Genomic DNA, 25,944 nt, shown 5'->3' on the forward strand with positions numbered 1-25,944 from the left:
TACAGTACATGTCCATTATGCTCAGGTGATCATATAATAGCTAGATGCAAGATATTCATGGACAAACCGACTGCAGAACGTGTTGCGATTGTGAAGAATGCAGGGTTATGCTGTAATTGTTTAATACGAGGACATATTGCAAAAGTATGTAAAAGTCAATCTAGGTGTGAAGAAGCCGATTGTGGTAAAAGACATCATACCCTTCTGCATCTACATCAATCAGAAGAACAAAACTGAAAGAAAAAGGGAGGAAACAAATCCAGTTTCAAATGCCAAGATTGCAAGTACAAATATTAATGAGAAACGAAATCGTTCCCGTGGCGTATATCTGAACATTGTTCCTGCAAGGATATGTGCAGATGGCAAATAACTTGAAGGACTTCCCATGGACTTGAGCCAGGCCAAGTTTTGTTTACTACTAAAGTCAAGTGTTTGAAATTGTATTCACCCATACTGTTGTTTAGACCCGATGTTCTGCGATATGCACATCTGAGGGGGAGAATGTAACGGGTGAATAACTGCAGTCACGTGCCGGGGTTTTCCCCGCACATGTTTTCGGTGTCGGGGCCCAGGAAATGTGTGGTTCCCGAAGGATTGTCTTTTAATTTGTTTTTATTCTTTTCGTTTAGAGCGAGTTAAATTATTGTTAACCGTTTCCAATAAATATCATAAACCGTTTAATGACTGATATAAAGATGCCAAGAGACGTGTTAGCATCAAGACCGCTGAGCAGGCTTACATTAATGTAACAGTCTACAATCGACTCCAATCGTCTGAAGTAACTGTTACAAGACATACCTTCGACACGGAATCGAACCCGGGCTACTCGGGTAGTATTCGCGTACCGTCACCACTACGCTAACTCCCCTTATGCCTACTCATGGAGATATCCCAGGGTTGTTGGGGTTCTATTTGTGTTACAATGCGTATGCCTGACATTGGATCGGGCGTGACCAAACCGTTCGATATCGAATGCTAGGCCTATTTCACGAGTGCTCTATAGATTTAAATTTGAGACATTACCATAACCGTTGAATTATATATTTTTATCCGCCCAAGACACGCAAAATGTAGAATTCGAAAACAAGACACAGATGCGATGTAATGAACAGATAGGAGGATGCCGAAACGACCAGTTACGTCATCGTAATCTAGCATCCACCTCTGCCTACCGCTCCATGAAATGTTCCATCTCGATCTTCATTAGACTGTCTTCCCTTTTCTAGACACTATATTCCTGGAATTTTATCGTTGTAAGGACGAGCGACATAGAAAATGAGTCAAGATAAGCCTCCGACTCTTCAGAACTTTCGAAGTCGATGACGTTGGATATAACCACTACGCCAACTTCCTCTAGTACCGAGTGAGATAGTGTAATGGTGATGCGTCCGGCTTCTTGATCGGAAGGTGATGCGTCGTAGGTCGTGGTCGTGTGATCCCTGGCTGGGTCTGATCAAGGACTTGAAAACTGGTATCCGTGGCTATTCTGCTATAGGCGCTCAGCATCCACTGATAGCAAGGAGGAGAAAAAACAACGGGTTTTGTGCAGACTAGGTGACCTCACGGTCGTATCGCATCTCCGTCGTCAAAGCATCTCGATGGTGCAGACGAAAAAGAATATCATATCTCTCTCTAATCTCACTAATCCTAAAACTAATCCCAAAACTAAAAATAATAGAAAAGTACTAATGAACGAAGGTGAGATGCATGCTTTTATCAACATAGTCGGCATCACATTCACAACAAATCGGAGGATTAGAATATGATAGGCTTACCATATTTTGGAAATGTAAAAAGAGGACACTTTTTCAGAAATTTCAGACATGCAAAACTGGAGAAGAATTCTCAAAAACCGGTAAATTTTTTCCCACTTCGTGATCGGTTGACTAAAAAAAAAAGGTCATCACTTCCGCTCAGAGCTCAAAATAACGTTTTTTTTTCCACATTGCCAGGTGGATGACTAGAAAAAAAAAGGTCTTCTTTTCGCTCAGAGCTAAAATAACCGCTTTTCCCTCCGAAACACCCGCCGGAGCTTCACTTCTGCGCTAATTTGCGGCATATCACTCGCAATTTCCTCTAAATCTGGCCTAAATTTTCAAAAAAGAGGACAAAATCTCAAAAAAGAGGACAAAAGGGCGTCCTCCGAGGACACTTTCAAAAAAGCCAAAAAAGAGGACAAATCCTCTTAAAAGAGGACGTATGGTAAGCCTAGAATATGACTGTATATCAGAGGTTCTTAAACCGTGGTTCACGGACTTGGGGGTCCGTGAAAGGCCATTCCGGCATCAAGAAACTACAAAATAAAAAATATTATCTTTTGGGAATGACGTCGTGAGTGTGACTGTGCAGACCTTCTGCAGTCATTAATTGTCTTATTTTAGGCATATAATAGCCTAACTATAGTTGAGCTTGATGTTTGAAGGGGTCTGAGATCAGAACCCCTGCTGTATATAGTTCAAATATCACATGACCAGTGCAATTAGCAAAAAAAAACAAGGATACGTCTTTCAATGAAGTTCACGAGATCCTAGTAGTAAGTGGCATTCTCCGGGCTACCAGAGACAGAGAGTCATCAAGAATAAATATGAACCGGAGATCCTGGATTTCCGAAGGCAAATTAATCTGATGATACATACGATACAAGCGATGCATGCTCAGGTTGCATCGCCCCCGAGATCGCTTCACTTTACTGCGGTCTGAAATCTAGGTAGGAGTCGTAGGAGGTAGGACTAGGACTGGGAATTATTTTGTTGACACGAAAAGATAAAGATGGCAGTTGCTCATCCTTATGAGCCGCCTCCTGGATTTATTGAGGAGATAAACTTTTCCGAAATGATCCTCAAAGAAGTAAGTGAAGTTTATCCAGTCCTCTGAAAGTATAGGAATAGAAATCAATCGGACTGTAACTGAATCTGATTTATTGCATGAATTCAGTTAAACTACAACGAAGTGACTAGAACAGATATGATTTCAGTCTGGTTCTGAAGTTTGCTTTATAAAGTATAGAAATGTCTCTTGAAAATCAAGTCAAGTGAAATTCACAGTTTGGTCCGAAAGCAATACGTACGAAAACGCTGAATGGTTGTGGTTGAATGTTTACATTATTTATATAGGATAGGAACAGAACAGGCTAGAGTGTATAGTGTAGTCATCAGTGTAATGATCCGATAGACTGATCTGACCAGACTGATCTAGTCAATTAGAGCCTGTTTGTTTCAATACATTTTCATAACACAAGGTATAGAGTTGAACTTGTACTTCCTTGGAATTTTCCATCTTTTCATTGCAAAACATTAAACAAATGAATAATTGAGATGTGCATAATTTGTTACTGAACACCTCTGATAATTAACATTAGTTTATATAATGTTTGATATATAATAATGGAGAAATAAGGTGTGAATAAGAAATGGAACCTATCTCCAGACTCCAGTGAATGAAAATGGGGTGTCGTTGATTTGTACATGTCGCCAATGTCGCCAATGTCACCAATGTCACCAATGTTGCCAATGTCGACGTCTATCTATTTTGTCAATGTCGCCAATGTCGCCAATGTCGCCAATGTCATCAATGTCACCAATGTCACCAATGTCGGCTATGTCACCAATGTCGCCAATGCCGACATTGCCGACAATGCCGCCATTGCCGACAATTCCGACATTGCCGACGATGCCGCTCGGGGGCCGAAACTAGGGTAATGTAATGACAGGATTTTTGGTGACTCGACTTGAATCAATCTTATTGGTATTGACTTGACCTGCACTCGGCTACTCAAGCACTTCGACTATCTCGCTACATACTACGCTATATGGAATTGTATTATTTTTGAACAAGCTAGGGGTTCATATAAAACAGGGCTAGTTCTAGTTCTATAGTGCGCTTTTTGAAAATCCAGTAGTTTATACAAGTCTGATGGCAACAAAGAAGGTTTGTCACTACAGGGCACTTATAGCTACACTGACTTCATTTTAAATCTGGATTACTCATACGACGCACGTTGGCCATTTATATATGAATTTCGTCAATAATATTGATATAGTTGCACATTTTATATCATACATTTATCGTTTCTCCAACCATTTGATCGATTTACAGATAGAGCTTATGGGAGGGGTGTCTTTGAACATTTAGCGCAAGTAATTGATATAATGATGAATCGGGTGGGCGCAGCATTGTTATCACTTTGTTGCAAGTTGTTATTACTTGACCTCCCATCAGGTTTGTCACAAAAGTCAAAATATATTGGAATTCTCTAAACGTACGAAAAAAATTGTGAGACACACACGATTCCAAAGGTCTTTTTTTTATTTAAAGAAAATTTTGGCACTTACCACCTGTTGGTCTTTTACACCACGGACAATAATGGCGTAAGTAGAAATGAAAAGCAGTCAATGATGGCGTACGTCTTGGTTAGAAAGACATAATATCGTTCGAAATCGCGTCGCGGGCGACATTTGGCGCAATCTCGGCGACGACGAACTATGTTCGCAAATCAAAATATCGAAGTGATTATATTGGAATCTGCTTTGTATATGACAGCGATTTCAAGTTTCAAGTCAGCCCTTTCTTATCTTTTGATAACTCGAGCCTTAATTGACACACATCTTCTGAACGTTATGTTTTAGCATTAGCGGATATATCAATTAGGCTAGGCCTACGCCAATTACGGTTTGAGGCGAACCGCGCAGATTCGATGTTATTCAGTTTCAAGATGTCACTCAACTTATTCAACGGTAGAGTTGATGGAGAGGGAAAGTGAATGACGTGTCCACGGCCGCACAAATTTCCTTCTATGGCCGCTGGTTGGCCACCCCTGGTTTACACGAATGGAAATTTCAAATTAAGTAGGCCTACCTTCCCAAGTGAATAGTATATTGATATTGAAATGAACCCGAATATTTTCAGCTGACACTCGTCATTTTGATAAAAGTCGGCCTCTACCGTCAATCAATCAGGTTTATTATTATTTTCATCGTTTCAAAACATCACAAGACTGCGATACAATGAAAAGATAGGAAGGTGTCGAAACAACTTGGATTAGCCAATAAGATCAGACACCCACCTTAGCCTAGGCGAAGTAAATAAGAGGCATGCACACTGAATGAAAAGTAATGCAGAGAATATAAGACGCAAGCGACAAAATGGGGTGGCATGTGGCGGAGGGCGAGGTCGATGCTAGGTCGTGGTCCGGTAATCCTGAAGACTGGCTAGTATTGATTTAGAAGAAATTGCTTGTATTTCGACTTGAATGCGTTTCAACCGTCAACACGAAATCTTTCGTCTTTTCGCGCTCACAACAGGCAAATGCCATAAACATTTGTTAGATAATCTTGCTTGCTCAAAAATAATCGAGGTGACAGGTTTCTTCACTTCGGGAGACGCAGTCCACACTTCATTTGGGGGGCCTTGGAGTCAAATGATAAGTTCACAGACAGAGCACTATCTGACACCAATGGAATGCGAAATGGTGTACTTTTTTGCCAGCGTACCCACGCCCGGTCGTGTATTTTCCTCGCGAATCCTACACTGGAATGTATAAAGACTTCGACGTTCATTCAATTCAACGTAGGCCTAATAATATAAATAATATGATTAGTTATAAATAATTTGCGTTTGTGGCCATGCAGGTCTTCCCGTCAAGAATCGCGTAGTATGTAGCGAGATAGTCGAAGTGCTTGAGTAGCCGAATGCAGGTCAAGTCAATACCAATAAGATTGATTCAAGTCGAGTCACCAAAAATCCTGTCATTACATTACCCTAGTTTCGGCCCCCGAGCGGCATCGTTGACAATGTCGGAATTGTCGGCAATGGCGGCATTGTCGGCAATGTCGGCATTGGCGACATTGGTGACATAGCCGACATTGGTGACATTGGTGACATTGGCGACATTGGCGTCATTGGCGACATTGACAAAATAGATAGACGTCGACATTGGTGACATTGGTGACATTGGCGACATTGGCGACATGTACAAATCAACGACACCCATGAAAATGCACAAACCTAACATGTATACCACTGATGAACATCATTTTGAGCTTAAGTAGTTCTATTGATGATCCTTAATCAGTGTATTTAACCTGTAGAATTAATTGTTTCGCAGTCCATCGGAAAAGGGGCTTTTGGCGTTGTATATGAGGCTGAATACCGAAATATCCCCGTAGCCGTGAAGATGATTGAATCGGAGAATGAGAGAAGAGCTTTCATCACGGAACTGAGACAGTTGTCCAGGTGAAGGATTGTTCTGAACCATCAATGCCAATAGGGAAATTAATGATTATAACTCAATCAGTTGTGTTTTCGTTTACTTCCTCTTTACTTCCTTTGTATGTGTACTTAGTATGGTTACTTGTTTCATCTAGTTTGATTGGCTTTGACATTCACATATATTATTATACATTATTACGGTATTATATATACATAATATTGCAATATACTTTACAGCATATATATTTATTTATAAGATAATGCCCCATATCTGACTGTATGATGTGATTATTGATTTTTTGAAGTAAACATCTGTCTGTTTGTCAGTCTGATCACTGATCCTATTCACAAAATGTGATGATTTTTCACTCATTTGAAATCGCATCAGAAATTTGTATATCTGCGGAAGAAATTTCTGTGATTTTGCATGGACATAAATAGAGGCCCGGTTGTAAATAATATATTTATAGTTAGAAGATCATCTATTTCCTGTTCAGAAATTATGTGTGGAACGAATAATGATCATCAGAATTGTCATTTTTTTCAGAGTGTCGCATCCAAATATTATTCGTCTGTATGGAGCTTGCAGTAATCCTGTCTCCATCGTAATGGAGTTGGCTGAGTGTGGCTCACTTTATAATTGTGAGTACCCTGCGCTGATTTTTAATTCCCTATATAATAGGCAACCCTTCAAATAACGAATGCATTGCCAAGGCCTAGTGTATCTTTAGCACTACTTCTGCGGTGTCAACATGCTGCACTGATGTCTAGTCATGGTAGACAGATCTAGAACGCAGAAAATATGCTTCTTTTCTTGATAGTAACACATATTTACACTCTGATTCTCTAGGCCAGTCAGTGATTGATATATAGACTACTAGGCCTATACTTAGAAATCTGCTTTACTATCAATGTGTTTTAGTACTTCATGGTTACGGGAATCTGCCGCATTACAACGGAGGTCATGCAATGAGTTGGTGCTTGCAATGTGCGGAGGGCGTCGAATACTTGCATAATATGAAACCAAAGGCGTTGATACACAGAGACTTGAAGCCACCAAAGTAAGTTGTCTGAACGTTGTAAAAAAATGACTACGTTCACAATAGCAAAATCTTGGGCTTTGCTCATTATATCTTTTTAATTTATTGTAATACGGCCTCGATTTGATATGTTTCTTGTATCCTTCTTCAAACAGTGTACCCAGATATACACTTGACTTGAAAATGACTCGACTTGAGTCGAAACTATAAAAGGAAGGTTTACTTGCAACTCGGAACCATGCGACTTGGTCACAACCCTGTTGTAAATTCCAGTTGCCAATAAAACATATTCTGTTCTATCAGCGAGTAACCTACATGCCATTGTGTCATTTCTACATACATACCCACTCATTGTTTTGTCTGTGTTTGTTTTACAGCTTACTGCTCACCAATGACGGACTCACCTTGAAAATTTGCGATTTTGGTACCGCATGCGACATACACACGCAGATGACCAACAACAAAGGCTCCGCCGCGTGGATGGCACCGGAGGTGTTTGAAGGAGAAGAGTACAGCGAGAAATGCGATGTTTTCAGCTGGGGTATCATTTTGTGGGAGGTTCGTGATTGTGAAAAGTGATTAGTCCTAGTTCTGGTTGTAGTTGTACATTATAAGAAAATACTTGCCGATCACCTTGAAAATATGTGTCACTGTTTTTCGTGTGTTGTGATACCGGTGTTCTGTTGTGTGATGGTCTTGCAGCCGTTGCTAGCTCACTACAGTAGCGTTGCTAGGGGTGGGTTTGGGGATTGAAACCCCTCCCATTCAAAACGCAAAATACTGTTGATGCTTGATGAGTTGCTTCGGAATTGAATCTGGCTAGTTATGTTTCAGTTAGTTGCTGATTTTTTAAGGGCGTTTGTTCTAGTTCTATTTCTAGTGGCGAATTTTGAAAAGTGAGTAGGGTACTTCTAGTTCTAGTTCCGTTCTGAAAATACATAGTTTGTACAAGTCTATCAGAAAAATGCAAGCTTCATTTTCAACGCTACTTCGTTAATTAGGTTCTCACCAGACGAAAACCGTTTGATGAAATTGGCGGTCCGGCATTTCGTATTATGTGGGCCGTACACACTGGCACTAGACCGCCTCTCATTCAGGGATGTCCAGAACCTGTTGAGGAACTCATGACAAGGTTGGTGTTCTGTGGACGTACGATTTCAATACGTGCGGCACCTTTTATAATTCTAGATCAGCGATTCTTAATATTTACTAAACTGACAAACCATTGCGCTAATCTGCGAGCCAGGGTTGTAACCGAGTCACAAGGTCCCGAGTCGGCTCTACTTTTATAGATTTGACTCGAGTCAAGTCATGGTGCAAAGGTTCGAGTCCGAGTCACACTGCTGAGACTCGAGTCCGAGTTCAAGTCATTGTGTTCACTGCTCATTTTCGAGCTCAAACCTCATTAACTGAATTTTTCACAACTCTGCTCGGGTGATATTGAATGCCTCGCATTCATAGTATAGTAATTCTCCTATTTTTACACAGTTTATTTGCAAACATCAGTGCCGTTAGACAAAATACCGTACCGATATTAATAATAGTTGTTCGAGTGTCGAGTCAAGTGCAATGACTCGAGTCGAGTCAATACACAAATTGCCTCGAGTCGAGTAATTTTCCGTATTTTAGAGAATGACTCGAGTCATTAGAGACCTGCTGCAAGCCTACGGCAAACCCTAAATTTCTGCCTATTCACAAAATCACAACTTACCGCAGTGGTTCACAAGCTGTGGGACGCGAGACCTTCTTGAGCGATTTTTCAATCAGATCTATCGGTCCTGTCCCTGCGGTATTACACGATATTAGTGCAGCAGTTCAACGATGACGTGTTGCTATTATTCTGTGAAAACCAAGCAACCGGCGAGATTGGCCGACTACTCTACTATGGCTGACCGACTAATTCATAAGTTCAGTAAGCAGGATAAATTTTAGCCATGTTCAAATGAAAGTATAATCTGGAATGCATAAATTATGTATTCATTGCAACCGACTACGGAGGATAATTATGTCCACAGTGTGTGGTTTGTATGAAATCCTTTTCTAACGAGGCGAAACTTTCTTTTATCTGTGAATAAGCATGTTCAGTAGGGCTGTTCAAAAATAACTTTTTTTCCTGAATCTTGCGGGTTACGTGATTAAATCGTTAGGTTGCCTTAAAAAACGACACAAACCAAATTTGAATTCATTCCAACCAATATTCGCGGATTTCGTAGAGTTTGAAAATTTCGAATTTGCCTATGAATGCAAAAAAAAAAATTTTCAAATTCTTCTTTCAACGCCATAACATTGTTGCGCTGTCTTCAAAAATGATGCAAAACAAATTTGACTCAATTCCAAGCCGTAGAAGCGGAGTTATTTGAGTTTTTCGATGACAATTCTGGGATTATCCCCCAATCAAGGATAATCCAAGAATTATCATCGAAAAAGTCAAATAACTCCGCTTCTACGGCTTGGAATTGAGTCAAATTTGTTTTGCATCATCTTTGAAGACAGCGCAACAATTTTATGGGCTTGGAAGAAAAATCTGAAAAAATTTTTTTTTTGCATTCATAGGCAAATTCGAAATTTTCAAACTCTACGAAATCCGCGAATATTGGTTGGAATGAATTCAAATTTGGTGTGTGACGTTTTTTAAGGCAACCTAACGATTTAATCACGTAACCCGCAAGATTCAGGAAAAAAAGTTATTTTTGAACAGCCCTAAATAGTTCAGACTGAGAAAAATGAGTATATTATGCATCGGAGGTCTTCGATATCACAGAAGTTGCTCTCTGACTTGGACTCGGACTCAGATTGATTTGTGACTTGGTTACAATCAGGATTGCACCTATTCATAGTGTCATGAGAATTATTTTCATTTTCATTTCGTAAGTGACCCACCTTCGATTAACTGTTGAAGTATGCAACGCCTCGACCAAATCAACGTTTTGGAACTAGTTTTAGGATTGCTCGGAAATCGTTACTTGTACTTGCAAAATTTAGGACGTTACTTTTACTTGAGTACCAACACTTACCACTTTGACTGCCTCTGCTCATAACCCAGTAATTATACGCCATATTTTCTAACCAGTTGTTGGTCAAAGACTCCTAGCGAGCGCCCAAGTATGCATGAGGTCGTCATGACGATGGAGGAGCTCATGCCGTATTTCCCGGGCAGTGAGAAGCCGTTAGTTTTTCCAGAGTATGTAGCAGACGACGCAGACTACGAATCTGAAGAGTAAGCTCTCTTTTTCAACTTAATTTGGCTTGGCAATTCTACCTGCTGATTAGAACCTGACCTATTGCTGCTAATATGGAGACGATATCACACTTTGAAGGAGATGTCGGTGTCGGCCATTTTGTGACGTTCCAACATGGTAGTAGAGACTGTCGGAGAACTATATATAATCTGCGACTTCAGACTGGGAATATTGGTATATTTAAAGATGTCGAGATGAAGCATTTCTAGTTTATATCATCTCCAAGCATAGCAATGACTGTAAAGCTGTTCAAATCAATGCTGTAAAGTTCTGAAAATGTGGCTTAAGCTAGATGTCATTTCTTTTGAATATCGGCTGAATATATCAGGGGCTAAAATACGATATCAGTTGCATGTATCAGTGAAAGATGTGCTAATTTAAATGTGTGTAATGAGAAGGAACATGCACAATTTGTACATGACATAGGCAAAGATTGAATGACTGCCCATTTATAGTGGCTTGGATTCGCATTACGGCTCCACTATCAGCGACACGCTCCGTGAGACTCACATTACGAATCCAAACTCGAAGATTGCAATATCGAAATCCGTGCCAATGCTAAAGTCAGAGGTAACCATCTTTCGTGTGAAAACGTTATGTATTTTATTGTAAGCCCCCTGTATAGTTGGGTGAAAAATAGCGCGCTTGCTTCAGTCAAATTTTGATTTTGGAGATTGTTACTCGGTTATTATCACAGCGTCAGACTGTACATCTGACATCACTTCTTGCTGATCTGATTTTACCCCAAATTCGTTCTGGCGGTGTCTGCTGTCTGGAGCTATAGCCAAGTGTATGGCAATTGGGCTGAAAATCGGGCTTGGAAATATCGGTTTGAAATTTGGCTTGAGATAGGTTAGATTGAAATGAAAATATATTTCGCGTCCAACTCATGATGAGAAATGCGTTGTGACAGATTGAAATGAGGTTTTGCTCTGGCTTTGCGCCTACTACGAATACGAAACATCGGTAATTTCACACGTGCGTATGCATGGCTTTATCGGCATAGCGATGAGACGGCAGTGTTGGGATGACTTGAGTCACCTTTTTCGTATGACTTGGCTTGACTCGAGTCACTTTGCTAAATTGACTTGACTTGACTTGGCGTATCAGAAATGTGGATTGACTCGTGAGTCGGAGCAAAATTCACGAGTCGATTTCAAGTCATCAAGCAATCGGTGTCGATAAAAATCACTGTATCTTGCGTGATGCATATGTTTGGATTGTTGGCGAAACGCTGGTGTTACCCGTGAGAGCGACCAACCATTCGGTGATCGTGCATTTTACTGAGCCTTCATTGTTCTCTCACAAATAAATTGACCACAAACGAAGTGATCGAACTTGGTGTCGTAAACTAGTAGTAAAGTGATTTAATAACAAAATATATATTTCTGTTCTTTCCTTAACCAAACCTCTTGTTTTATTGAAATTGAATTTGGATGTAGCTTATATACTACTCAACTATTGGCGCAGGCTCGAATTGTATCATATCAATATATAAGTGGCTAATGTATTGCATCTTTTCAATTCGTTTCTCTATTCTCCATTCTCTATTTTGACTGCTAACTATAAACTGAGGCTATGCAATAACTTGCGTAGTTTAACAGTTCTACGCATATGTGAGCGATACAGCGCCTTTTTGCATGTATATTTAACTCTATATTCGTTCATCGGTTTGGAATCAATGACCACTCAATCCGTATTTCAGACCGCTAGCAAAACGCAATGACGTAATCACACCTCATACTTCGAAAAGGCAACTCGACTTGAGTTGTGACTTGACTCGTGACTTGACTTGACTTGACTCAAGTCAGCTCCAAAAATCGAGTGACCTGACTTGACTCGAGTCACCTTTGAAATCAATTGACTGGACATGACTCGAGTCAAAATGTGCAATGACTCGAACTGACTTGTGACTCGAAGGTAGTGAATTGATCCCATCACTGCCAGACGGTGATTTGATCCCCTTTGTTATTGTCAAAGGTGGGCACGAAATTTGGCTCGATTCCAACCAGTACAAACCGCGGCGGAGGCAATTGAACTTTTTGAATTTATTTTTGAAAAAATTTTTTTTTTTCAAATTTAACTGGCAACCCGATGAAATTGTTAAGTTGCCTAAAAGAACAATGCACAACAATTTTGACTCACTTCCAAGCGGTATAACCGAAGTTATTGCAGTTGAAAGTTTTGGATAATTTGCAAAACTGCATTGACGGCTGGTAATCCCAGAATTATTGTGGAAAATCTCAGATAGCTTCGCTTGTACGGTTTGGAAGTTGTTTCTGAACAACCCTAGTGGACCCTTTCGAAGTCCCGTGATCACTTGAGTACCTGTTTCAGTCCGCCAAAGAGGTAAAAATACTTTGTTACTCTCCACTCTGACTTTGTGCTATCACCGTGTAAGTCTCAATTTGCGCTCGTTCGTTTTAGGGTTCGCGTTTACGATCGAGATCTTCGTCGCCGGTAGTGGACGCGACTCGTAAGTGATTTTTAACGCAATTTTATTTCCTTGCATTTTATTTATCGACAATCTTTTTGTGTCACCGATATTGCACAGCGTTGTAAGACTCAAAACTCCATGATTACGAAGTGTCTGAAAAGTGTTGTAGTTAGAATATGTGCCGTAAAGTTTGGTTTCACTGATGTGGACTATGTTTCTGAATTTAATATCTGTATCGGCGATACAAACTATTGACCCACCCCGAGGTTGATTATCATCTGTAAGCATAGGTGGTCAAATTTGTCGTGGTAGGGGCTCAACTAGAAGTAGATTACAATAACGTTGTAAATTTCTACTCAGACATTAAGTCGTATTGATTCAAGTATGTAGTACAGGCAGGCTGCTTTGTTAATTGCCCTCGTTGATGTAAGCAGTGGGATATGGGTATTGTGCTGTGCTAGTGCTGATTTGTTTTGTCTCTTCTGAAGGAGAAGCACATAGAGCTGCTTGATCGGTGGAGCTACTAATATTCATTAACCTCTATTCAACTTGATTTTTTGTCAACCTTTTTGCCACAAACTCGACACATTTGCTATGCAATTGAATTATATAGCCTATTCTTATTGGAATGAACCCGAATATTCTCGGCTGACACTCGTCAGGGGTAATCGTTAGCTAGTAGCAGAGAATGGAAAATGACATTGTGTATCTATTCTCTACTAGTTGCTGACGATCACCCCTGACGAGTGTCAGCCCGAAATATTTAGGTTGAAATCAATATGAAGATATCATTCAATTGCATATTCAAGTTCTGTACCACTATGAATTTGTTCAACAATAATTCAAATGAATTATTGTTGACGGCATTCTGTAAAAGTTAGGGCGCTGTGCTATGGCGCCACCTAGTCTTGATCATCGAGAATTTATCAGGTCGCAAGACTCACCAAAGGTCGTCGTCGTACGGAACCACTTTGACGGTCCCCACTGAAAACTATCGCCTCGGAGGTATCTTCAGTCGTGGCACAATTAAAAAGAACTGCGGTTAATTGCATAATCGAGGCTTAATTTGCAAGCAATGTGAAAGCGCGTAATTGCTAAGACACGGTAACAATGAACGATTGTTTATCGTCAATCACAGAACGGTGTGTCCGTTATTACAAACGACGTGACCAATTTTCGACGAAAACGGTTGTTACATTTTTGAAACACATGATTTCTATTGGACATATTCCAGTGTGCTATTTCTATTTTAATTTCTATTTTTCTTTGATCAATGTCAAAGTCTCTAAATGACTTATTACTAGGGCAGGATGCAATGATTTGAGTGCTAGAATCTGAATAGAGGATTAATTCTGATGATTTGAGTTTGGTAGTAAAAGATAATTTTTTCAAGTACCAAAAATATACGCTCCTTGCCACTAATAATTGTCATTTTATCAAAAGAAATCATAGTTTTGATCGTATTTTCCACTGTAGGAGCCTTGAAACCTCGATTAGTCGTAACACAGCGTACGAAACGTGTAGTACAAAGTACGTTAGTGGAAATGACATAACTGAAGTCGTGATCCACTCTCGTCATTGTCACAGAGTGCTGTGAAATAGGTGTGGCGGAAAAAATACAAAATTATCTTGAACGCGATGTAGAAATGGCGTTGTACTCTTTGTGATCGCATGCAAGGTGCATATTTCAACTTTTCACGTCTTTTCTACTGTTGTGACGTGCTAGTATTACTCGAAAATACTAGATTAAAAAGCGTAGCCTAATATTCCATTCAGAATCGAATCACTCATCAGTAGGGCGATTATTTTTTACACGTCAAAATTTGTCAAAATTGTTCACAAAGTCAAAATTTATTTGATGTCAGCAACTCGTTTGTATCGTAGATTTTGCACTGTAGCTGAACTTATTATTTGATATTTTACAGCTTGCAGCCTACTTAATAGGCCTACCGTTGTAAACGGCCAATTGTGTGCTCATTGTGAATCATAAACGGTCAAACAAAACACATAGGTAGACGTGGCGTTTTGGTCAACGTACCGCACTATCCTAACTGAAGAAAGACTTCATGGGCGTTGCATCATTCTTATATTAAGAAGCGCATGATGAAAAATTGTGATGTAGACACCATTGTCAGAATGAAGCAAGACGGTGTGTCACCAGCAGCGTACGCACAACTTGAGTGTTGTCAGCCAACAACTGCTGCTGTTGAACGTTCTTTCTCCATTCTCGGCAAGCTTCTTAGTAAGGACATGCAGTTTCTACCCAAGAATGTAGGGAATTATCTGTTGTTGTGCTACAACAAATTTTGATTATTTCTACCATAATACGTATTGTAACTACTGTAATTCTTCGTAGGGCCAGATTTCGCTTAAATATTAGTTTTTCATGTAACAATTTACCTGATTCTAAGCCAAAAACTTTTTTCAGGTCAAACTACTTCGTTAGGACAGCTAGTTCCTACTAGAAATGAAGATAAGTGGTACGATTTTAACACTATGTGGGAAAACACCTAATTTGCATACGTTAGGTCAAAATTTGGTCAAAATTCAATTTGTTTAGGTCAAAAAAAGTCAACATTTTTCTTTATTTCGGTAAAAAAAATCACGCTTCTCATCAGTCACTTGATTTTGCATAGCCTCACTTGTGAGTGATTAAATCAGTGGTCTATCACTCAAGTCTAATCCGAAAGTGTTGCCGAAATTTATCTAATTCTGCATGACGGTGTGAAATGAATTGCGGAAATTTGCTTTTAATAATCAATAACATTCTCCGATCTTCGACTTGGGGTCAAACTCCGCGATTTTCCGTTGACAGCGAGACAGTTGCAAGTCCCGGCGCCGGGGGTTCAGCATAAGCGGAGCGTTTCCACCCCGGTCGAGGCCCAGCGTTTTTCTCCCGTTGTCCTGGTGTCGCAGTTTTCTGTTCCTGCGACGAGGGCCGGGCGGGGCCATAAAAGGGTGTCGTCCTACGGAAACGAACTGGGAGTCCCAACAGACCCGTTCCATGTCTTTGGTATAACGTGTGCGAGTGGCGTAGATTTTTGTGTAGATGTAGAGTAGTGAGTAGATGTCACGTATCAAACTTTTTCTCTGTATAAAGACAAAAGCCTGGCCAATTATCAGATTCGGGGTCTGTGCTAGAAAAAGGTCAAGAGCCTTTTTCAATCATTGTTTTCGGAATATCGAAATATACAAATTCCTGATGTTGCACGATATTCACGAGCTTCATTTCTAAACGTGTGCCAAAGCGCCATGTATGTAAGATGTGGTGTCAAACTGAAGATGAAAGTCAAGTCCAATCAGTTTTGAGTTCAATATACTCATTTTTCTCACTCTAAACATGTTTATTCAAACAGATTGAGCACGGTTTCTGGGCTTATTTTCGATTATTGGCGTCATATAAGAGATTTGAGTAAGTGAATATGTCGTGTCCTATGACTTATTCCAGTCTCGAGTACAAATTGAGTCAATACGCAAATTGACTTGAGTCGAGAAGATAAGGAAATAACTGGTCTCAAGTCGAGTCATGACTCGTGTCATTGCGACCCTGGTTTTCGCAGCAGCTATTTTGAAACAGGAAGCCACCGCATTCGAACCGCAGCTAAACAATTTTCAGGAATTGCACCTTTCTGATGACTCAACTTGACTCGAGTCATTTTCTCAAAATGCGGAAAAGACTCGACTCGAGTAAATTTGTGTATTGACTCGAGTCATTACATATGACTCGAGACTCCAACGGCCATGACCGACATTCCATTGTAATTTGGAAGAACAGTAAAGTAACCACCCTATTGGGATTTCGTCTGTTGTTACCGGTACTTGAAAATGCGACCAGAAACTGCTAAAAATGAGGAAAATTAGTTCATTAATATTAGATATCACCGAACGGAGTTATAAAAGTGGGTTTAACAAGACTTTAGCTGGAAACTAGGCAGTCAACACAACGACTCGGACTCGAGTCATAATTCCATGACTCGAACTCGACCCTCTGCTCGATGACTTGGACTCTGACTTGACTCGGTGGTAAATTGAAAATGACTTGTCTTGACTCGAGTCAAAACTATAAAAGTGAGATTGACTTGTGACTTGGTTACAACCCTGGGAAATGGTATATTCGAGTTATTTCCAAAAGTAGATTAGGTAGAGACCACGCAGCACACTAGCAGCTGACTGTGTACCCCCAAATCCGGCAATATGATGGCCTTGCGAATGCATGTTACTAGAATTGGTACGCGATCACCGACCAAGCACTGTTTGCTCTTGTCGAGAGTTTCGCTTGTTACTTGTTGGCTAGTAGATTGTAGTCTGTATTCTGAAATTGATATTCGCGTTAGACTTGGGCCAAGGCATGTGAGAGCATCTCGTGCTGAATGATGTCGATAACAATATGAGGATCTTGAAGGTGTGATGCGTCTTATCGGTGATGTGTCTTATGGGTTATCCTCGAATATTCTCTCTCTACTATTTTTTAACATGAATTGTTTAAAATTCAACCGTTATGTTGAGAGACATTTAATATTTCTTCATGATCACTCGACAATAATAGTTACAGTCGAATGTCGGCGGCAAAGTACTCCTCATTTTCAGAGTACTTGAGTAGGTTTTGCCTCCTTGCACTCTTTTCTCGAGTGCTTATGTTCGTATTTAGAGACTTCTTATGCTTTGTGTTTTGTAAATTAGAAAGAAGTTGGGGAGGTGTTCGCATAATTTTTATGAGTGAAATAGATTGTGATAGCGAAATATAGACGTCTACGATGTTAACTGAATATATTTTCAGTCACAAAGATTCATCTTGCAATTTTGTAAGAAGCCGTCCACAATCAACCGTCCAAAGTATGCGACCCGTAGACTAAGTCTACTTTTTGATACTCTCGCCATGTACTCGTAATTGAGTGGAAATTTACGGCGTACCGATGCTGAATATTTTGACCCATCTGGTCAGATGATTCTCGTGGCTCGGATTCATGTCGCGTTGTACGATGGCTGTACGATGCTATTGAATTTGACATCAGTGCGGGCTTTGTTGCTTGCAGCTTTGGGCTCGAAGACTGGCCATAAAAGGCGGTCGTCGTCCGAACTGATTGCGGAAATCGAAAAGTCTCCGATCGACAGAAGGTCTCCCGTTACGTCAAGGTCTGCGTCGCCGGCGCGGTACGTTACTTTCGACAGTATTTTGACCAGAGTCCAACTGATGTTAAATTTTTGAGCTGATACCGATAACTTGCACTGATATCCCTGATATAGTGAGCGGATATTCAAATGATACGATATCTAGCGTAAGGCGCATTTCCAAAACTTCGCAGCATATATTTGAACAGCTATACAGCCATCACTATGCTGGGAAAGTAGAAAGGCTACAATCTGTAATCTATATGAAATATATCAATATTCCCAGTGAACAGTTATAGATAATGGTTCTATTTCTCCCCAAGTAGGTAGTGCTACCATATTGTGCGGAATGCAGTCATGAAAATTGCCGATATTTGTAATAATACATTGAGCTTAAGCCATCTGTTCACCCACGGTGTGTAACCTAACATATTTTCTGATTTAGTATGGCATAAATCAATAGCCTAGAAAAGAGCATTCAATATATAGGTTTATTAAGCTTTGGTTCTCACTTTGTGAGATTATTTATTATTATTTTTAATAATTCATAAAATCATGTTATGCCATTATATGTTGTTCAAATTTTCAAGCCTGTGTCATCATATTTGGTGATACGATTGTTGATATACAGTATTATTTTGAATTCTCTTCTGGTTGCTGACGATTACCCCTGACAAATGTCAGCCGAAAATATTCACGTTCATTTCAATATCGGTATATTATTCAAAATACAGACCACGCGGTCACTCGTCAACGCTGCCCCGGTCCAGCACTTCGTCTCCTATCGTGGTCCACACTCCAGAACATCGCGTGACGATCTCCGACGTGCCGCCTCCGTCGGCTCCGATGCCTGTCCCGTTTACACAGTCCAGGGACTCGCCCCTGCTCATTCACGAAGCACCAGGTTACGACGATTATGATTATGCCAACGATTTGGCTTTGCCAAGTAAGAGCATGGTTGTGTTTTTTTCAATTCTGTTTCGTCAATTTATTTTTGATGATGTTTGATCATAATTACGGGGGTGGTCAATAAATAAGTACTGCTTCCACTTTTTCAACGTGTGGTGGTTGAATTCTCGTTTAGATAGTTATTGCGTTGCCTTATATTGTGTACACTAGGGCTCTTCAAAAATGACTTTTTTCTCAAATCGCACTGGCTACTTGATAAAATTGTTAAGTTACCTTATTTAAGCCTGCACACCATATTTGGTTCAATTCCAACCAGCAGCCGCTTTGCTACAGGAGAAGAAAGTTTCTATTTATTATATAAAAATAAATAACAAAAAATTTGAAAATTTTCTGTTCACCCCATGAAAGTGTTAGGTTGTCTATAGAAACAATGTTAACGAAATTTGGTTCAATTCCAACCAGTGGAAGTTATTGCAATCGAAGGTATTGCCGTCAAAAATTTGCGATTATGAATAAAATAGTACGGTGACCAATTCTTTAATTATTTATTATAGTAGTGCCCACCGTAAACACTATTTTATTCAAATACAAATTTTTCGACGGCAATAACTTCGCTTCCACTGGTTGGAATTGAACCAAATTTGGTAAACATCGTTCCTCTAGACCAGTGGTTCTCAACCTTTTTCACCTCGCGGACTAGTAAAATTTTAAAAAATGTATGGCGGACCGGTGAACTTTCAAAATTGAAATGAAGCTAAAATGCAGAGTATGCAACCATTTTTTGCAATTATATGGTGCTAGAGAATGAAATTTAGAGGGTTTTGATCGTATTTAATTATTATTCATGATGGCATCCATGTGATTTTATGGCAGTGAGTCTGCCGAGTTGAGGTAAAATTGCCTTGTCCAGATAAACGTGCTACCACCGAGAGACCTTTATAGTCTTTCGCGCCGAACGCCGAACGCCGTGGGCTTAACCGACCACGCCAATTCTAATAATATTGTTCTCTTTGACAATATCGAGAGAAGAATCGTATCGGAGTCGAACCAAGCACCTTTTCGTGCTACATTGTTCATTGCCCACTGCCACCAGAAACAGGTTACTCTGGCAACTACCTGTACGAATACAATGTGTGCCGCAAGAAAACACATTACAGCAGCTATACCGGCCATCCGCAAATCCGGGCCGAAAAAGCACTTCATCAGCCCAACCCAAAAACGCTGGTAATGATGCGCCCACAGGGCGATAAGTCAAACTTCCGGGGGTTTAACCCCCGGACCCTACAGTTGGATGGATGTTTTCACCTGTACTTGTGAGCACTTCCATTCTACTCAGCGTAAGCAGAGAGTTTACGTAGCTTAATCGCGCCAATAGCGAAAATTTTCGATCATTCACGAGTGAAGCGGTTTTCTCACGCCCGAATTTTTGGCCAACCTTGACCTAAGCTTCAATATGCGCTGGCACGTCGTGGCGTGGTGATGGCTGACGCCGAAATACCTATAAATCATTCCGTATTTCTCAGAGAAGGGCACCTAATATAGCCTAAGCAAGACATTTAGGTATACTAAATCGTGCAAAGCGCGAAAAAAAATAGAAAAATGTTAGAAAAAGTTTCAAATATGCTATGATTTATGATTTATGTTCATTTGCGAAATAATTCTGAGCCCTATTCAAGCCCGGCCCCTCTCCAATTGGGCGGTTTGCGGTGCCCCCGTTACGGTCCTGCATAAAATGAATGAATCGAAAACCAATGATCAAACTGTGCTGTTTAGCGATGAGTCGGCACGTATCTGTTCGGTGTACTTGTCACTTGCTTGTCGTCAAATGACACGTTTTGAACTTTAGGTCAAATCGAACATGTTTCCAGCCCTAATGTTACCTCACGAAGTTATGAATCAGTTTAAAATTTGATGCTTCATTTATTTTATCAATGAACAAGCCTTCAACATTGCATCTTGAAATTAAAGTATAAAATTCTAATATGCCTGGCGGACCGGCAGGAATGTCGTCGCGGACCGGCGGTTGAGAACCACTGCTCTAGACAACGTAACACTTTCATGGGGTGAACAGAAAATTGTCAAATTTTTTGTTATTTATTTTTCATTTAATAAATAGAAACTTACTTCTCCTGAGCAATGCGGCTACTTGTTGGAATTGAACCAAATGTGGCGTGTAGGCTTAAATTAGGTAACCTAACAATTTTATCAAGTAGCCAGTACGATTTTAGAAAAAAGTCATTTTTAAAGACCCCTAATGTATATGTATTGAATATTTTCGAAAATTGCAGCAATTCGTAGTGTCATTAGTCTTTGAGAGCGCTCCTTTTATCTGTAGAAGTCGACGATAATCTCTGCGTCAAATTACATCCTAAAATTCACAAGTATCAGCTTCTTGCTTGAATTATGCAATTACAAGTAGGCGTGCAAGGCTGGGACCTTTGTATGCTGCAGGTTATGACAACTTAGAGCATCAGCGCCATTAAACTTGGTCCACACAAGCGTATGTTGAACTGATGATGTACCGAAGCAAAGGTGATGCATGTCGTGGAATGTATTTTTTGTATGTTCTTCATAATTTTGATCTTTTTCAACGGTATGTGTTACGAATTCTTTTCTGCATGTCTTTCTTTCGCGAACTGAATGATCTTTATGCCGAGAAAAAATTGAAACAATCCAAATGCAAACAACAATCATAACCTTACAGATGTCCCAGAGCTGATCATGACATATATTCTTAACAACACAAATTGACTTACGCTCATCATAATCTGTATGGATAGAAGAACACACAATAAATTACTACAATACTTATCAATTGATAATTGAATTACATCATTCCACGCAATGATGTGCACACATCATTCGACTACAACTAGTACAAGAGACTATTTTATTTTCGACATTCATATTTGATATGTGTTGCATTTTTCATGAATGATTACCAGATCTGGTGCTTAAACATTTTCGACACAACATTCGTGATTGATATGCTATTGAATATTACATTCACATTGAAATGAACCCGGACATTTGACAGGAGTCATCGTCAAGAACGCCGTATATCAACAATCATATCGCCAAATTTGACGTCACCGACATGAAAATTCCAGGGCTGAAAATATTTGGGTTCACTTCAACTCTATACTGAATTTCTATACCTCAAAGATTCTCTTTAATTTCGTGATTGGATAATCATAATCACATTACCTGGTGATATAGACCAAGTGATGGTCATAACGTTGAAATAAATTGCAAAAGAATGATATTGTTAAGTCTCAACGGAAATGCTAAGCAGGATTGCAATCAAGTAACAAGTCAATCTCATTTTTATAGTTTTGACTCAAGTCAGTCGAGTCATTTTCAATTCACCGCCGAGTCAAGTCCAAGTCAGCTAGTAGAGCAGTGGTTCTCAACCTTTCGCGGGCCTCTTTTGTCCGTCACGGATCCCCTCAAGTTTTAGTGCAAATTCATCTCAATTATCATGCAACAGTCATCTGTCTTGTGCAAATATTAACTGTAGGCTTTATTGTATTGTTCTAAAAACAATATTTCACTATATATGTAGAAATTGGGTAGACTTTTATCATTCCAAGACAAAGTTGAAGCAATGAAATGTCTGTGTTGGCCGTCCTAGCATATCAATACAAAAATTGACTCGAGTCGAGTCATTTTACGCATTTGAAAAATTGACTCAAGTCAAGTCGAGTCACAAAAATTAGCGACTTGAGTCATTGCAACCCTGCTACTATCCAATTAGCATGCTGCTGTGGTGATGTATTTGCGTTTATCTGTGCTGAGGCGATCACAATTGGCTCTATTGCGACCAGATTTCTGATCTCAGCGTGTGAAACGTTCTTCTGATTTTGTGATTTTGTTCAATTCTTGATTAAAGGCTGATTATTTTTAAAGCACGGCCGACATATCAACACAAATGTCTGCCTTCGTAGAAATATCAGTATCAGCCGATTTATGAGAACTGTGAGAGTTCACTTATTGGTCGAAAGCCATGGAAGTTGTGTTTCTTCAACTGCCGTATATGGCAGGACTTTGTGGATGGACATGTAAATAATTGAAGTTTTGGATGAATTTTTCAAATTGCTGTCGCTAGAAGTTCTACTTGAAATACATCGCAGCAGAAATTTGATCTATCGTAATTTGGTACAGGTCCTGTATTCTAATATCGGTTGAGCTTTAATTATGGCAACGCACCGTTCATGCATATGGTTGAGATACGTTTTAAAAATGTGTATTTCCTTCTGCAGGGGAACCGGAGAAGAGCGTGTCGATGGCTTACCTCGCTCTCGACTTGCAATTTCAACCTCTGCCCCCGATGACTTCCAGCCCGGAGTCGATGGAAATTTACAAGCAGCACTGCAAGCTGGCCGAGGAATACCTAAAAGTTCAGGTCTGTTGCAGACTTGGATAATGAGATAATTCTAGTGTCGTAATTTAACTAATTAGAACGAAATGCCATTAATCTTATTCGAATCTAATTTGTGAAATGCTTCTATGCTCAAATTTCTATTTTTTCCTGTAAATGGTACAGAAAAAGTGTCTAGTGTGAAACGAGCCAAGTTTGGTGTACAGATATTTGCCATTTTCCAAATTCTTTTGCGATCTGCATTTCGTTTGTATCGTAGATGTTTGCATTGTCATTTGACAGTTTACATCTTGTAGACTACTTTATAGGCCTACCGTTGTAGACGGCCCATTGTCTGCTCATTGTGAATCGTGTAAACGGTCAGATGGAACAAATAGGTTGACATGGTGTTACGCTCAAAGTTTTTTCAGGCCAGAAATGAAGACAAGTAATGCAATTCTAACATTATGTGCGAAAACACCTAATTTACATACACGAGGGCAACATTTTGTCAAAATTCAGTTTTTCAAGACGAAAAAATGTCAAAAATTTCATTTTGTGGTCAAAATCTTCCATTTTTAGGTCAAAAAAATTGCCCAAAAAGGTTGAAAACCTGTAATTTTATTTCTAACCTACCCTTCAGAAGTTGAAAATTTTCTGGTTGTTCCACTCATCTTTGTTTTATCTCTGATCACGATATTTTTTTGTCAGACCGAGATCACCCTTCTCAACCAGCGAAAGGACGACCTGAACGCCATCCTTGAAAAGAAGGAGAAAGACAAAATGGAGGGCAGCCGTCTCGTGGAAGATTACCAAGAACTTTTGAAACAGAACCGTACTCTGACGCAGCTGCGTGCCAAAATGAAGAAGGAGGTCGAAAAGGCCAGGACCAAGCAGCAGAGAAAAATGTGATACGGAAGACCCATTCATGACGTTACAACGTAGCTGCACCCCACATGGGAAATCGTCATCCCGACCACAGATGACCATAAATTTATATTTTAAAACAGGATTGGATGATATTGCCTGCGGTGCTCGTGGGTGAATTTACTAGTGGCAGGTCGCAGCATCAATAATAGGGGTTCTCAATGTCAAAGGGGCCAATGGTTGCCGTAACGACTTGCTGACACAGGGAAATACCAACTTATGAGCCTCTGATCTCTTACTATTCTCCATCACACGCGAATAGTTTGTCGTAACCAAGTCACGACGTTCCGAGTCACAAGTCCTTCTCTGAATTGTTGTTTGACCCGAGTCAACTCGAGTCATTTTCATTTTGTCACCGAGTCAGTCCAAGTAATTCTAAGAATTGTCAACGGGTCATGTTTTACGAATATATGTGATGTAATAGCGTATCTTCACCGCATACTAGCGTTTGAAAACGATGTGATAGTGAGGTTTGATGAGTAGTTTCGGGTTCCTCGGGCAATTTGAATATGAAAAAATACATGTGACACCTAAATATTGTCAAATACTTTAAAATTCGAACTTTCGTCGCAGGTCACGCAAAGCGGGCCGCGTGTTTGAGACCCCTGGTTTAGACAAAGACTCGGATATGAAATTTCGGGCAGAATTGTTCAAAATTCCAAGTTCGAGTCAAAATCTAAATTCTACTACGCCGAAATGTTGAAATGCATTTTCTCACTCAAATCCAAATCAATGGCCTTCTCTGGTGTCAACATGCCATTCGCAATACTCTTGTAACGCAAGGGTTCAAATTTATTTCGACATGCATCGATTCCGCACGATGTTAACCAATAATTTCTGGGTGCTATCTTTTTTCCATTTTAGCGAATGATTTTTGTGATCTTTTAGAAAAATGATATGATGAATACACACTGCTCAGTGTTCAGTGTTCACTCCTCTCTCTCTCTCTCTCTCTCTTTTGTCTATCGTGGCAATGTAAATATTGCCTTTGGCTGCATCCTGCATTATAGAATTCTAAGAACATGTAGCTTTGTTAATCATGTGTTAATCTTGTCGTTTTACCACCAATTTTTATCTCTTAAGCCGAAATTTCCTTACCGTACGAATTCACTTAGTATGACTTTGCCTGATAATTGACATCTATAGATTTCCTACGTTGTCGGAATCTCAGATGAAATATCTCTATTCGGAACATGCTTGCAAATTTTCCCGGTCACATTTTGTATTCACGATTCCAACAGCACTTACGCGTGTGGTTTTATATATTTTAAGCAAGATCCAACCATCCTCGAGCTAAATTGCTTTTACTTCTGTGTGCTCGATGTGCTCGAATCTTTTGATTCGATTGTACAGTATAGTATCGTAACCTATAAATTTTGTATAAAATGAAATAATTTTATGCCGCCTTTCTCGTTTTTTGTTTGTTTTAAACTTGCCTTCCGTCTTTTTTAAACTAAAATTTGTGCGATCGCGCTCTGTAACTCGGCAAACAGCATCGCTTCGTTATTATCGACCACAATTCTTTGCTTTATTACTAACAATATGCAGTTTGAACATTGAATAAAGGTACCTTTTATTGTATACTGGTTGTTACGATTCTGAAAGTGTTACTCCAAAGCAGGGTTTTAATGACTCGATTCGAGTCGTGATTTTTTGGTCACTCGACGCAGGGTATATCACAAGAAATCAGTTACGGCGGAAAACATCACAAGGGCT

At 39.8% G+C, this 25,944-nt stretch overlaps 1 protein-coding gene across 5 annotated transcripts; it reads left to right on the forward strand.

Moving 5' to 3' along the window:
* The first annotated feature begins 2,672 nt into the window (after positions 1-2,672).
* Positions 2,673-25,809, forward strand: LOC145442742 (mitogen-activated protein kinase kinase kinase 7-like). 5 transcript variants are annotated; one of them, XM_080320724.1, is made up of 15 exons: positions 2,673-2,847; positions 6,104-6,231; positions 6,755-6,849; positions 7,130-7,268; positions 7,625-7,805; positions 8,249-8,379; positions 10,318-10,464; positions 10,942-11,056; positions 12,914-12,962; positions 13,854-13,928; positions 15,739-15,936; positions 17,957-18,074; positions 18,767-18,936; positions 23,204-23,346; positions 24,013-25,809. In XM_080320724.1, the coding sequence occupies exons 1-15, from the start codon at positions 2,770-2,772 to the stop codon at positions 24,211-24,213; spliced, it is 1,968 nt and encodes a 655-aa protein (XP_080176850.1). In that variant the 5' UTR covers positions 2,673-2,769; the 3' UTR covers positions 24,214-25,809. The 5 variants fall into 5 exon arrangements, with proteins under 5 accessions (XP_080176850.1, XP_080176849.1, XP_080176851.1 ...); XM_080320723.1 differs by having other exon boundaries at positions 2,674-2,847; positions 18,767-18,978; XM_080320725.1 differs by lacking the exon at positions 13,854-13,928 and having other exon boundaries at positions 2,674-2,847; positions 18,767-18,978.
* The last annotated feature ends 135 nt before the right edge of the window (positions 25,810-25,944 follow it).

The sequence above is a fragment of the Botryllus schlosseri genome, chromosome 7 (genome assembly GCF_051294905.1).
Source record: "Botryllus schlosseri isolate E-star chromosome 7, Bs_hap1, whole genome shotgun sequence".
Lineage (NCBI taxonomy): Eukaryota > Metazoa > Chordata > Ascidiacea > Stolidobranchia > Styelidae > Botryllus > Botryllus schlosseri.